Here is a 14,658-nt window from a genome sequence, read left to right on the forward strand (position 1 = left end):
TACTTGCTGGGACATGTAGTGATCGATAGGTATTGTGCACAAGTCTTATCAGTACACATGATATCACCGGCGCTGCTCACTATACAGAGGCGAGCGGAGCCGGAATAATCCTCTAAGACTCATTGAGACAGAGAAATTGTCGTGAATCATGTTGATAGGAAAACATTTATCTCGGTATTTCACAGCCAGCAGTTCTGAGCTGCGTTGAGACGCTGAATCTTCCCTGTTCAGTTTCGTGCTCGAAACTCGTTTTTTTCTGATCACCCCCTTAGGATGCCGTCCGCTCTTGATTCAGGTGTCCGAACATGGAACGGAATTTGGTCAGACCTTTTATATGACCTGACACTTGTATTTGCATGCACAAGTTCACTCCACCATTTCATTTCTAACCCCTTCACCCAGGCTTGGACTTGCCAACAGGAAAACAAGAGAATCCTCCGGTGGGCCACCGCTCTCTTATATGAGGAGTACTTGGCACAATATACTGGAATCACTATGTATTCACTTGAATTTTTATGCTCTTAAACCAGATATATCACACAAAATAGTTAATAATTAACATTTACCACATGTCTACTTTATATATACATCATTTTTTAAACATTTTTTTTTTGTTCCGAAGTTAGAAGGGCAATTTTTCATTTTTCTAACAAAATTTAAAAAAAAACAATTTTTTTAGGGACCACATCACATTTGAAGTGACTTTAAAGGGCCCCTATGACAGAAAATTCCCAAAATTGACACCATTTTAAAAACTGCAGCCCTTGAATGTGCTCAAAACCAGATTCAAGAAGCTTATTAACCCCAGATATGCATAAACAGTGGAAAATCCCCCAAGTGACCACATTTTACCAACTACACCCCTCAATGAATTCTGCTTGGGGTGCAGCGATTATATTAACACCACAGGTGTGTCACACAATTTTATACCATTGGGCGGTGAAGAAAGAAGAATTACATTTTTAACACTAAACTGTTGTTTTAGCTTTTAATTTTTCTAAGGCTTAATAGGAAAAAAATGGACCTCAGTTTGTCAAACTCTGTTTAACTTCTGCAAGTTAGTCGCTCAGTTCCTCTTTGTCTATATAAACCTAGTATTAAAGCTTTTATACAGATATTTTTCAGGCTGAAGTGTGTATACATTTTGTTTAGGCCAACCTATGTGTGGATGTATATATTAAATGAACTAAGCTTGATTCTGACGCCGTGTCTGGTTCTGGCTTGGCTCTGGTACTGCGTCTATGTAATCGGCTTCGTGCTGTTACCATATAGACTGGACATATCAGTGTCCTCTGTTCTGGTTACACAAAAGGGGTTAAAAAAATTGTGACAAAAGAAGTGTAAATTAAACTTCATGAGGCTATGTGCACAATGAGCCCCTATTCATCAAAGGGTTTACACCAGAAATCTGGCAGAAAAAGCTTTGAAAAGTCACAAAATTATCGCACACCGCGAGGCAGCTCCAAAAATGTTGCAACTTTTGGTATTTTCACATAATTTGTGCCCAGCTCTGACAAAGTGGCAGGAACTGGGGTATGGTGACCGCACTTGTCATGTTCATGACTACTGTGGTATGCCTTAGCCACAAAGCTTCAGTCCCTGGCTGGAGAGAGATTTGTAGTGAGTTCCGTATGTTGCCGGCAGATGGAGCTCCCGCATAGCCGCAGTGCTCGGTCCTCTCTAGCCAGCAGCTGCTCTCTATGTGCGGCCGCACTTCCTGTAGTCACACGTGTGTAGTGGAGCGGAGGAGTCGTCTCCCGGGGCACAGGCACCATGAAGCCGGTGAGCAGCTCTTCTGTCTCCGTTTCTGCCGCTTGTTTACACCATGCACATAGTGCAGCGCCATGTATAGTGCATGCAGTGTGTCTCTTGTGCACCAAAGTCTGACATGCACTAACCGTCTATTGCTCTCTGTTATCAGCCGTTCCTGACTTGACTCTCCTATAGGGGAGGTTAGACCTCACACAGATACGGTGCCTGCTCTCCAGCTGTTGTGACACTACAAATCCCACAATGTCCTGAGAGTTGTAGGCTTCCAGTGCATGCTGAGAGTTGTAGTTCTGGAACAGCTTTAGATCTGCTGATATGAGTCCAGTGCAGTGAATATAGAAAGTCCCCTGAATCCCAGTGATCTCGTGTATATTTGTTAATGTTCTAGAGATGTTGCGACCTGTGTACTGTATATACGGGGGGGGGGGGCGCCGACCTGTGTACTGTATATACGAGGGGGGGGCGCCGACCTGTGTACTGTATATACGAGGGGGGGCGCCGACCTGTGTACTGTATATACGGGGGGGGGGTGCCGACCTGTGTACTGTATATACGAGGGGGGGCGCCGACCTGTGTACTGTATATACGGGGGGGGTGCCGACCTGTGTACTGTATATACGAGGGGGGGCGCCGACCTGTGTACTGTATATACGAGGGGGGGCGCCGACCTGTGTACTGTATATACGGGGGGGGTGCCGACCTGTGTACTGTATATACGAGGGGGGGGCGCCGACCTGTGTACTGTATATACGAGGGGGGGCGCCGACCTGTGTACTGTATATACGAGGGGGGGCGCCGACCTGTGTACTGTATATACGAGGGGGGGCGCCGACCTGTGTACTGTATATACGAGGGGGGGGGCGCCGACCTGTGTACTGTATATACGAGGGGGGGGCGCCGACCTGTGTACTGTATATACGAGGGGGGGGGGGTGCCGACCTGTGTACTGTATATACGAGGGGGGGCGCCGACCTGTGTACTGTATATACGGGGGGGGTGCCGACCTGTGTACTGTATATACGAGGGGGGGGCGCCGACCTGTGTACTGTATATACGAGGGGGGGGGGGGGTGCCGACCTGTGTACTGTATATACGAGGCGGGGCGCCGACCTGTGTACTGTATATACGGGGGGGGGGCGCCGACCTGTGTACTGTATATACGAGGGGGGGGCGCCGACCTGTGTACTGTATATACGAGGGGGGGGCGCCGACCTGTGTACTGTATATACGAGGGGGGGGCGCCGACCTGTGTACTGTATATACGAGGGGGGGGCGCCGACCTGTGTACTGTATATACGAGGGGGGGCGCCGACCTGTGTACTGTATATACGAGGGGGGGCGCCGACCTGTGTACTGTATATACGAGGGGGGGGGGCGGCGACCTGTGTACTGTATATACGAGGGGGGGCGCCGACCTGTGTACTGTATATACGAGGGGGGGGGGCGGCGACCTGTGTACTGTATATACGAGGGGGGGCGCCGACCTGTGTACTGTATATACGAGGGGGGGCGCCGACCTGTGTACTGTATATACGAGGGGGGGGGGGCGGCGACCTGTGTACTGTATATACGAGGGGGGGGGGCGGCGACCTGTGTACTGTATATACGAGGGGGGGGGGGCGCCGACCTGTGTACTGTATATACGAGGGGGGGCGCCGACCTGTGTACTGTATATACGAGGGGGGGGGCGCGACCTGTGTACTGTATATACGAGGGGGGGGCGCCGACCTGTGTACTGTATATACGAGGGGGGGGGCGCCGACCTGTGTACTGTATATACGAGGGGGGGGGGGCGCCGACCTGTGTACTGTATATACGGGGGGGGGGCGCCGACCTGTGTGCTGTATATACGGGGGGGGGGCGCCGACCTGTGTGCTGTATATACGGGGGGGGGGCGCCGACCTGTGTGCTGTATATACGGGGGGGGGGCGCCGACCTGTGTACTGTATATACGAGGGGGGGGGGGCGCCGACCTGTGTACTGTATATACGAGGGGGGAGGCGCCGACCTGTGTACTGTATATACGAGGGGGGGGGGCGCGACCTGTGTACTGTATATACGAGGGGGGGGGCGCGACCTGTGTACTGTATATACGAGGGGGGGGGCGCCGACCTGTGTACTGTATATACGAGGGGGGGGGGCGCCGACCTGTGTACTGTATATACGAGGGGGGGGCGCCGACCTGTGTACTGTATATACGAGGGGGGGGCGCGACCTGTGTACTGTATATACGAGGGGGGGGCGCCGACCTGTGTACTGTATATACGAGGGGGGGCGCCGACCTGTGTGCTGTATATACGGGGGGGGGGCGCCGACCTGTGTACTGTATATACGAGGGGGGGGGGGCGCCGACCTGTGTACTGTATATACGAGGGGGGGGGGGGCGCCGACCTGTGTACTGTATATACGAGGGGGGGGGCGACGACCTGTGTACTGTATATACGAGGGGGGGGGGGCGCCGACCTGTGTACTGTATATACGAGGGGGGAGGCGACGACCTGTGTACTGTATATACGAGGGGGGAGGCGCGACCTGTGTACTGTATATACGAGGGGGGGGGCGCCGACCTGTGTACTGTATATACGAGGGGGGGGGCGCCGACCTGTGTACTGTATATACGAGGGGGGGCGCCGACCTGTGTACTGTATATACGAGGGGGGGGGGCGCCGACCTGTGTACTGTATATACGAGGGGGGGGCGCCGACCTGTGTACTGTATATACGAGGGGGGGGGCGCCGACCTGTGTGCTGTATATACGAGGGGGGGGGGGCGCCGACCTGTGTGCTGTAGATACGAGGGGGGGCGCCGACCTGTGTACTGTATATACGGGGGGGGGGCGCCGACCTGTGTACTGTATATACGAGGGGGGGGGGCGCCGACCTGTGTACTGTATATACGAGGGGGGGGCGCCGACCTGTGTACTGTATATACGGGGGGGGGCGCCGACCTGTGTACTGTATATACGGGGGGGGGCGCCAACCTGTGTACTGTATATACGAGGGGGGGGGGGGCGCCGACCTGTGTACTGTATATACGAGGGGGGGCGCCGACCCGTGTAGCACCGCGTGTACGAGGGGAGGGGGCGCCGACCCGTGTAGCACCGCGTGTGCGAGGGGAGGGGGGCGCCGACCCGTGTAGTACTGTATGTACGAGGGGAGGGGGGGCGCCGACCCGTGTAGTACTGTATGTACGAGGGGAGGGGGGCGCCGACCCGTGTAGTACTGTATGTACGAGGGGAGGGGGGGGCGCCGACCCGTGTAGTACTGTATGTACGAGGGGAGGGGGGGCGCCGACCCGTGTAGTACTGTATGTACGAGGGGAGGGGGGGCGCCGACCCGTGTAGTACTGTATGTACGAGGGGAGGGGGGCGCCGACCCGTGTAGTACTGTATGTACGAGGGGAGGGGGGCGCCGACCCGTGTAGTACTGTATGTACGAGGGGAGGGGGGCGCCGACCCGTGTAGCACCGCGTGTACGAGGGGGGGGGCCCGCCGACAAACAGTTTTCCTAGAAATATTTGTTTCTGAAGCAATAGTATTTCATTTGCTTTGGTGCCTCCCAGCTTTATACATTTAATGCATTTATCAAAAAGTAATTCTAATTGTTTAGAAAAAAAATAGATCTCCCTCTGCAGACCAGAACTCCACAGCATCAATCACCATCTCGTTTGTTATTTTTTGACCTTTCAATGATTTTTTTATTTTTATTTTGAGTTTCAGAAGGAGATGATAATCAGATGGGGTCAAATCAGGAGAATGTAGCCTGTGATTGAAAATTTCAAAGCGATTTCACTGAGTTCTTGCAGGGCAGTACAAGACTTGTGGGTGCATTAGTATACGTTCCCACGATCTGGAGCTGCTGCAGAATAGCCGCGCGGCTTCCATCCTCATGATGGACTTTCCTCATTGATGTTAATCTACGGGGAAAGCCCACATGCGGACCCGCAAGAGAAATTGACATGCTGCGGGTCTGAAAGATGCTCCACATGTCAGTCTCCGCGGGTGATCCGCAGGTGCATGGAGATGCATAGTGGATATGGGATTTCTAGACATCTGGACGTTGCGGGTTTGATGCTGCATAAATACGCCGCGGCTTCTGATTGTGGGCACGTACCCTTATCCAGCAAAAACAAGACTTTCCTGAAATTCCAATCTTCACCTGAAATGGAAAACTTTTCTTAAAGCGCTACTCCAGAGGTTTTTTTTTTTCCTTCCACCTCCAGAGTGATATCACTAATGCATGTTCCCTGCCCCTAGTGTAATACTCACCGTCTTCTGCTCTTCCCGGTGCCACTCTGGTCCTGCTCCGCCATTTTGTGTCCACAGCTTCTGACTGACCGTAAGCCAAAGCTAATGGTCATGAGCTCTGAATGCGGGTCTGAGAGATTAATTTTGGCCTCATTCTGACTCTGCTGGAAATATTCAAGGCCAAATATTCATCAATACCTCCTTGTTTATTATATTACTTTATTTGTCCAGCTGCCAAGTTATTGAGAATTCTGTATGGCCCCTGTTCATAAAGTCTAGCCTCTGTGCCCCAAAACTCCTTTGCCATCTGTGATGATGACTGCTGCAGTCAATCACTGGGCTCAGCGGTCTGGTGCCGTCTACATTGGCATCAGTCATTTCCATACTAGCAGAACATTTGGATGATTCAATGCAATAATAACCATTACTTGAGTGCAGGTGACAGCATTCATGACGTTTTTGGCTTTAGATTTGTCAAACTCCCTTAATTACTCTCGTGACTTGTGACCTGTCGTCTTATTCTAGAGAAGAAATCGTAAGCAAGCTCCAAGCTTCCGCAAGCTCCTGAAGACCAGCAAGGTAAAACTTAACAACAAGCTTAAGAATAAGCAATTTAAGCAGGAGAGTTCAGCGAAGAAACGCAGGAAAGAGCAGAAGCAGCTGCGCCAAGCCGTGCGAGATGTTGGATCCAAAGCCCCGAAACCCCTGGATGAAGTCAAGAAGAAGCCACAAGGTAACGGGATGGTGACCAGTCACTTATTCATATAGAGGGGACATTTATCAATTCCTGTGTGGGGTGTAAAGCATAAAGTCTCACGTTTTTGTGAAAGCTGTGCTTCTGAAATAATTTGCAACTTTTTCTTAGTGTAAAACTTAACTTTGTCACTATTATAAAGAATATTTGGGACTTAATGGAAGGCAGGACCAACCACTGCACGACAGATTGGCGTAAATTATATCAGCGATCTGTGCCAACTCATAGTTGGCATACAGTCATTTTGAAAAGCCCAAAAGTGTGCACCAAATTGATTATGAGGTGTGCTCCTCTTTAGAAATGTGGCACATCTTATTGTCAGGGAGCTTTTTATTTAAAGGGAACCTGTCACTAGTTTTCTTAGTATGTGAACCAATACCACCACCTTTCTGAGTGCCTGTACTGCTATATACAAATGTGTCCATCATCCCCTAACTCCCCCTGTATAACACCAAAAATACCTTTTTATTTTTTCTTGCACTGCATGTAAATGATTTTGGTCCGGTACAATGGGCGTCATTTCCTCGGCGCCTGTGCCGCCTCTTAGCCCTCAAAAGCCATTTTCTGGCTTTCATGTGGATGACATGTCCAGAATCACCCACATAGCCGAAAGAGATCCCGCACTTGTGCATTAGCATCGTCGGCTCACGCAGGCGCACTTTGCTCTGCCTTACTACGGGCAGAACACAAAACATGACTACACATGCGCCCGGGAAACGACATTCCGGTGAATAAAATCCGGTAAAAAGGAGCCGGAATGACGGAAATGACGCCCATCGGAACGGACCAAAAAGCATTGACATGCAGCTCGGGGAAAATAAAAAGATATTTTTGGTGGTATGGTTAAAGGATGATGGACACATTTGTAAAATGCAGTACAGGCGCTCAGAAAGGTGGTGGCATTGGGTCACACACTAAAAAACTGGTGACAGGTTCCTTTTAAGACTCGTGCATTAAATTCTCCTTACAGAATATAAATGTTCTCTTTCTGGTAGATAGAGGAAGGTCTGAAGAAAGCCTTTTTTTTCCTCTTTTTTTCCTACAGTTAATGAAGAGGAGGAATTGGATGAGGATTCTCTTCCCTTGGACATGATAGATGAAGATGACCTACAGCTAATGCGAGAAATGGCTCAAAGGGCATCCTTTTTAACCAGGGATCTCTCCGCCAGGTATGGTGTTTCCCAAGTAGTAGGAGGCTGGTGAAATGCTCATTGCGGCATTGTATCTCGGGGTGATTGCCTTTTTTGGGATACCATTGTTGGGGGCCAATGCAGCTTAAACAACAAGGATTATTTGGTATGTTACTTAGGTGCTATTGCTCTCCAGTAAGTGCTATCAGTGCCACGTTTATTAATCTCTGCCCACGGGTCTACTAAAGGTCACTCTGTAACCAGAGATGCATTCTCTCTCTCTCTTTTTTTAATATTGTGAAATACTTTTTCAGAGGTTTATGATTGTTGAATGTTTATGGGTATGTGCCCACGATGCAGATTTTAAGCAGAATTTTCCGAAGTGTTTTTTCTTCTCCCTGGCAGAAAAAGCGCATGAAGATTTTACATGTGTTTTTTCTGCCAGGGAGAAGCATTTTTTAAGCGTTTTTACATGCTTTTTTTTTCAAGTGCTTTTCCAAGCAATTTTAGCATCACTTGGAAAAGGGCTTGCAACTGGCATGGATTTATATTGTGTGACCAAGATTTCTGCTTAAAATACTGCACCTATAGTAAAAAAAAAAAAAAAAAAAAAAAAGAATTATAAAGTAAAAAATAATAAAAAAAAAAAACCTCTAGTGCCACCTACAGGAAGCAGCAATCCTAAAAGTCAAAAAGAGTTTCTGGGTTTGGCTTTTATCCTAAGCCATGTGACAAGGCTCGTTAAAGGGTCACTATTGACATTTAGGATTGCTACTTCCTGTAGGTGGCACTAGAGTTCTAGTCCTCTTCCTCTCTGAAGAGACAATTTCCATATTTCCCAGAGGAGCATTGCGGCTTAAAAGTCTCCTCACCTGACGTGCTTAACAGGTCACTCTCCGCAAAGAGAAATATTACCCCTAGATACCTGTGATGTAAAGGGAACAATTCCCATCACAGAAGACTATTAGGACATTGGTGGAAGGGATGCTTCAGGAAAGTTTAGTCTCCATTCATATCACATAGTGTCTTTAGGGCTTGTTCAGATGAGCTTATTACTCGCACGTTTGCTGTCCAAGTAAATATCTGACAGCGCACCACTGACTGTTCAGGTGACAGTATTTTCACACGGGACGAGTGTCTTTGTGGAAAAAAAATATCAGCATGCACTAGTCTTTTCTCTAGTTTGGATGAGACTCTTATTCAAGTCTATGGGTGCAAAAAAATTGTATTCCACACGGACCATCTATATTGCATCCTTTTTTTTCCACATACTTTGTAATTAGGAAGCTGTATTTAATCATGTGCATTTTTAAATGTTGATACATAAATACAGATGTCACGCAGATTACTATACAGATGAAAATCAGACTAGTTTTGTAGATGAAAATTGGACGATTATATTTGTACGCCAATCTGAACATGTCTTTATACCAATCATAAAGGAAGGCTTTCAGTGATTTTTAAAGCATCACTCCAGTGTCATGTTTTGTTTTTCATTTTCACCTCTGGAGTGGTATCATTAATGTCTGTTCCATACCTGTAATAAAATACTTACCAGCCCCCTTCTTCTGTTCTTCCGGGCGCCGCTCCGATCCCATTTCGCTATCGTGTAACTGGAGCCTTGACTGATCTGAACTCAAGGGGAATGGTCACAAGCTCTCCATGTAAGTCTATGAGATCCTCGTTCGGACCCTCATAGACTTACCTTGAGTAGTGACTTCCAGTCCACCGAGCAAACACTGGAGCGATCTAGCAGGTCACAGCTAGCATAAAAGGACCGGAGCGGCGCTTAGAACAGCAGAAGATGGCAGCCTGGGTGTATGTTCCCTGCCTGTAGTAAAATACTTTAGGGACACTATTTGTTGTTGGCAGATTGCTTGGCATGTCATAGCAGCCCTGTGCCTCTGGTCTTTCCACTGTTTCCCTGCACAATCATATATCCTATTTCTGTGTGTCACACGATGCTGGAATCACAGCAACACATTGCAATGTTGGATGTCACCCGCAACGTGGCGGTTTTATCTACAACAAAGTGACGCAGCAACGAGTGTCAGATGAGTTGCACAAAAGTGACATGTCGTGAACTGCTGTCGCGTGACACACATTGCCGTGTATAGGGTCAGCCTAAGATTTGCAATTGAAACAGCTGTTTACTTGCATGATTAGGTGAGTGTATAGGAAAACTGTGGAAAGACCTTAGCGTCATAGGGCGGTGGATTAAAGCTGAAGCATGACTGCGGCATGTGAACACAGGCAGAATGTTCGCTCTGACGCTCATCAGCCCATGTAACAAAACCTTTACACTTGTGTAATTGAATGACAAGAAGAAGCAGAGAATTTCACAATCTCTTTTCATTATTAGCGAACCAGTTCATGCCGCAAAACGAAAACGGGACAATGTGATCGATAAGTATGAGAAGACTCCTAGACGCATGAAGATCGAACCCGAGAAAGAAGTTATTCATCTTCTGCCCATCAAAGATAAAAGTGGCATTATTCCCCAGAGTATGGAGAAGCCAGGTAACGGCATAACTGTATTTTTTCTATTGTCATGTAGGAAGGGTTAGTTTAGGCTAGATCTCCACGGCGTCTGACAAGCGGCAGTACAATAGCGGATCACCCAGAGCGTATCGCTACTTCAGTGTTTCCTTACATTGGGTGGGGGGAGTTGCCTGATACTTGGTGAGATAATTTTTTATGATACAGGGTGACGTGACTTTCTCCTATATAGGAACATTGAGATTGTGGTTGCATTATTGCTCGCCAGCGTTGCTGTGCGGTCATATCCTATTGCTCTAAGCCTGACCTCGTATAACAGCTTGTCTATCTTCTGCAGTTGTCTCTGCTGAGAATCAGGATGAGGAAGAGGAGATGGATGCCGAAGAACCCGAAGGTAACTCTTTAGCACTGTATTTTATTATTATAAAGAAGATTCATAGCTGGAAGAATAAGTGTTTAAAGATGTCTGGTAACTATTTCTCAAGGAAAATCCTGCCCGAATAATTCCCCCCCCCGTAACTGGTTCTCACCTTACGAAATGTATTACCAGATGTGTCCTGAGCCATCTCAGCAGTTTTCTATCCAGACAGATTGGGCTTTGTGCACGTTACTTCTGAGACTTTTACAGTCATATACATTTACAATATGGTCCCATTGCAAGAAAACACCTTTATACTGTATGATGTGTATGTATATGTATGTGTTTGTATATATATATATGTATGTGTGTAGCGAGCGAGAGAGATATTGCTCAAAAAAATAAAGGGAGCACTAAAATACCACATCTTAGATATCACTGAATGAAATATTCCCGTTGTAAATCTTTATTCATTACATAGTGGAATGCATTGCGAACAAAAAAACAGAATGATCAATGTAAATCAAAATTAATATATCAAGGAGGTGTGGATTTGGAATGATACTCAAAATCAAAGTGGAAAATCAAATTACAGGCTGATCCAACTTCAGTGGAAATACCTCAAGACAAGGAAATGATGCTCATTAGTGTGTGTAGCCTCCACGTGCTTGTATGACCTCCCTACAACCCCTGAAGAACATGCTCCTGACAAGGCGGCGGCGGATGTTCTCCTGAGGGATCTCCTCCCAGACCTGGATTAAAGCATCAGTCAACTCCTGGACAGTCTGTGGTGCAACGTGGCGTTGGTGGATGGAACGAGACATGATGTTCCAGATGTTCTCGCTGAATTCAGGTCTGGGGAACGGGCAGGCCAGTCCAAAGCATCAAGGCTTTCATGCAGGAACTGCTGACACACTTCAGCCACATGAGGTCTGGCATTGTCATGCATCAGAAGGAACCCAAGGCCCACTGCATCTGCATATGGTCTCACATGGGTCTGAGAATCTCATCCCAGTACCTAATGGCAGCCAGGGTACCTTTGGCTAGCACATGGAGAGAGCTGTGCGGCCCTCCACGGAAATGCCTCCGCACACCATTACTGACCCACTGCCAAACCGGTCATGCTGGAGGATGTTGCAGGCAGCAGAACATTCTCCACTGCATTGGGCTGTAACAGTTTGAGCGGACACATGGATGTTAGTGGTCTGCTGGAGGTCATTTTGCTGGGCTCTGGCACTGCTCCTCCTGTTCCTCCTTGCACAAAGGAGGATGTAGCGGTCCTGATGCTGGGTTGTTGCCCTCCTACGGCCCCCTCCACATCTCCTGGTGTACCGGCCTATCTCCTGGTATCTGCTCCATGCTCTGGACATTGTGCTGACACACAGCTACCCTTCTTGCCACAGCTCGCATTGATTTGGCTGACCTGCACTACCTGAGCAACTTCTGTGGGTTGTAGACACCGCCTCATGCTACTGTACCTCTGGGGGTAAGAGCAATGACCAAATGCAAAAGTGACCAAAACAACAGCCAAAAAGGATAAGAACAGAGAAATGGTCTGTGGTCACCACCTGTAGAACCACTCCTTTATAGGGGGTGTCCAGCAGGAGAAATTGATTCACAGTCAGTGTTGCTTCATAACTGGACAGACTGATTTCACAGAAGGGTGATTGACTTGGAGTTACATTGTGTTGTTTAAGTGTTCTGTTTATTTTTTAGACCAGAGTTTGGGTGTATAAAATATATATGTATAAAAGTATATATATATATTACAGACCAAAAGTTTGGACACACCTTCTCATTTAAAGATTTTTCAGTATTTTCATGACTTTGAAAATTGTACATTCACACTGAAGGCATCAAAACTATGAATTAACACATGTGGAATTATATACTTAACCAAAAAAGTGTGAAACAACTGAAAATATGTCTTATATTCTAGGTTCTTCAAAGTAGACACACACATACACACACTATAAAAAGAGACACATGCATAGCTTTCTCAATATCTGATATGAAATCAGAATAAACCTTTCCCTTTTTAGGTCAATTAGGATTACCATAATTTTTAATATTTGCCAAATGCCAGAATAGTGAGAGAGAGAGAATGTTTTAAGGCATTTTTATTACTTACTGCAAAGTAAAAAGTTTACATACGTTTCATTAGTATTTGGTAACCATTGCCCTTAAACTGAAAGACTTGGGTCACGCATTTGGGATATCCTTCCACAAGTTTCTCACGATAGTTGGTCGGAATTTGGGCCCATTCCTCCTTACAAAACTGGTGCAACTGATCCAGGTTGGTAGGTCACCTTTCTCGCACCTGCCTTTTCAGCTTTGCCCATAAATTTCCAATAGGATTGAGATCAGGGCTTTGTGATGGCCACTCCAAAACATTGGCTCTGTTATCCTTAAGCCACTTTACCATTTTGGCAGTATGCTTCGGGTCATTGTCCATTTGGAAGACCCATTTCTGCCCAACTTTTAACGTCCTGGCTGATGTTGCTTCAATATTGCCACATAATTTTCTTTTCTCATGATGCCATCTATTTTGTGAAGTGCACCAGTCCCTCCTGCAGCAGAACAACCCCACAACATGATGCAGCCACCACCGTGTTTCACAGTTGGGATGGTGTTCTTTGGCTTCCAAGCTTCTTCCTTTTTCCTCCAAACGTAACAATGGTCATTATGCCCAAAAAGTTCAATTTTAGTTTCATCAGACCACAGGACATGTCTCCAGAACTGAAGGTCTTTGTTCCTGTGTGCACTTGCAAACATTAATCTGGCTTTTTATGTTTATTTTGGAGTAATGGCTTCTTTCTGGCAGAGTGGCCATTCAGCCCATGTTGATACAGTACTCATTTCACTGTGGATATTGACTCAATCTTACCAGCTTCCGCCATCATCTTCACAAGGTCTTTTGCTTTTGTCCTTGGGCTGATATGCACATGTTGGACCAAAGCACATTCATCTCTGGGACACAGAACCCGTCTCCTTCCTGAGCGATATGATGGCTGTACATTCCCATCTTGTTTGTACTTGCGTATATTTGTTTGTACAGATGAACAAGACGCCTTCAGGTATCTTGAAATTGTATCCAAGGATGAGCCAGTCTTGTGCAAGTCCACAATTCTCTTCCTGATATCTTGGCTGATTTCTTTAGGCTTTCCCATGATGCTACAAAATGCAGCAGTGTGTTTCAGGTGTGCATTCAAATACATCCACAGGTGTGTCGGTAATTAACTCAGATGTTGCCAAACACATGACATCGTCATATGGACAGTCCAGAATTGTTTAAAGGCATAGTAGTCTTAGTGTACAGTACGGACCAAAAGTTTGGACACACCTCATTTAAAAATTTTTCTGTATTTTTATGACTATGGAAATTGTACATTCACACTGAAGGCATCAAAACTATGAATTAACACATGTGGAATTATATACTTAACAAAAAAGTGTGAAACAACTGAAAATGTCTTATATTCTAGGTTCTTCAAAGTAGCCACCTTTTGCTTTGATGACTGCTTTGCACACTCTTGGCATTCTCTTGATGAGCTTCAAGAGGCAGTCACCAGAAATGGTTTTCACTTCACAGGTGTGCCCTGTCAGGTTTAATAAGTGGGATTTCTTGCCTTATAAATGGGGTTGGGACCATCAGTTGTGTTGTGCAGAAGTCTGGTGGATACACAGCTGATAGTCCTACTGAATAGATTGTTAGCTGCTTTTTCTTGCCATAATACAAATTCTAAGTAAAGAAAAACGAGAAATGAAGATCAGTCAGTGCGAAAAATTGGGAAAACTTTGAAAGTGTCCCCAAGTGCAGTTGTAAAAACCATCAAGCGCTACAAAGAAACTGGCTCACATGAGAACCACCCCAGGAAAGGAAGACCAAGAGTCACCTCTG

General features: G+C 46.8%; 1 protein-coding gene across 1 annotated transcript in view; it reads left to right on the forward strand.

The window, feature by feature from the left end:
• The first annotated feature begins 1,657 nt into the window (after positions 1 to 1,657).
• Positions 1,658 to 14,658, forward strand: part of NOC3L (NOC3 like DNA replication regulator) — a 72,540-nt gene continuing 59,539 nt past the window's right edge. Inside the window, exons 1-5 of the mRNA XM_073685574.1 lie at positions 1,658 to 1,782; positions 6,542 to 6,749; positions 7,816 to 7,939; positions 10,263 to 10,420; positions 10,737 to 10,793. Of these exons, the coding sequence (XP_073541675.1) occupies positions 1,774 to 1,782; positions 6,542 to 6,749; positions 7,816 to 7,939; positions 10,263 to 10,420; positions 10,737 to 10,793 (556 nt within the window). The 5' untranslated portion in view covers positions 1,658 to 1,773. The remainder of the gene's footprint in view (positions 1,783 to 6,541; positions 6,750 to 7,815; positions 7,940 to 10,262; positions 10,421 to 10,736; positions 10,794 to 14,658) is intronic.

This window comes from Phyllobates terribilis, unplaced genomic scaffold (genome assembly GCF_046119375.1).
Source record: "Phyllobates terribilis strain yellow unplaced genomic scaffold, ASM4611937v1 Scaffold_5__5_contigs__length_657084704, whole genome shotgun sequence".
NCBI classification, from domain to species: domain Eukaryota; kingdom Metazoa; phylum Chordata; class Amphibia; order Anura; family Dendrobatidae; genus Phyllobates; species Phyllobates terribilis.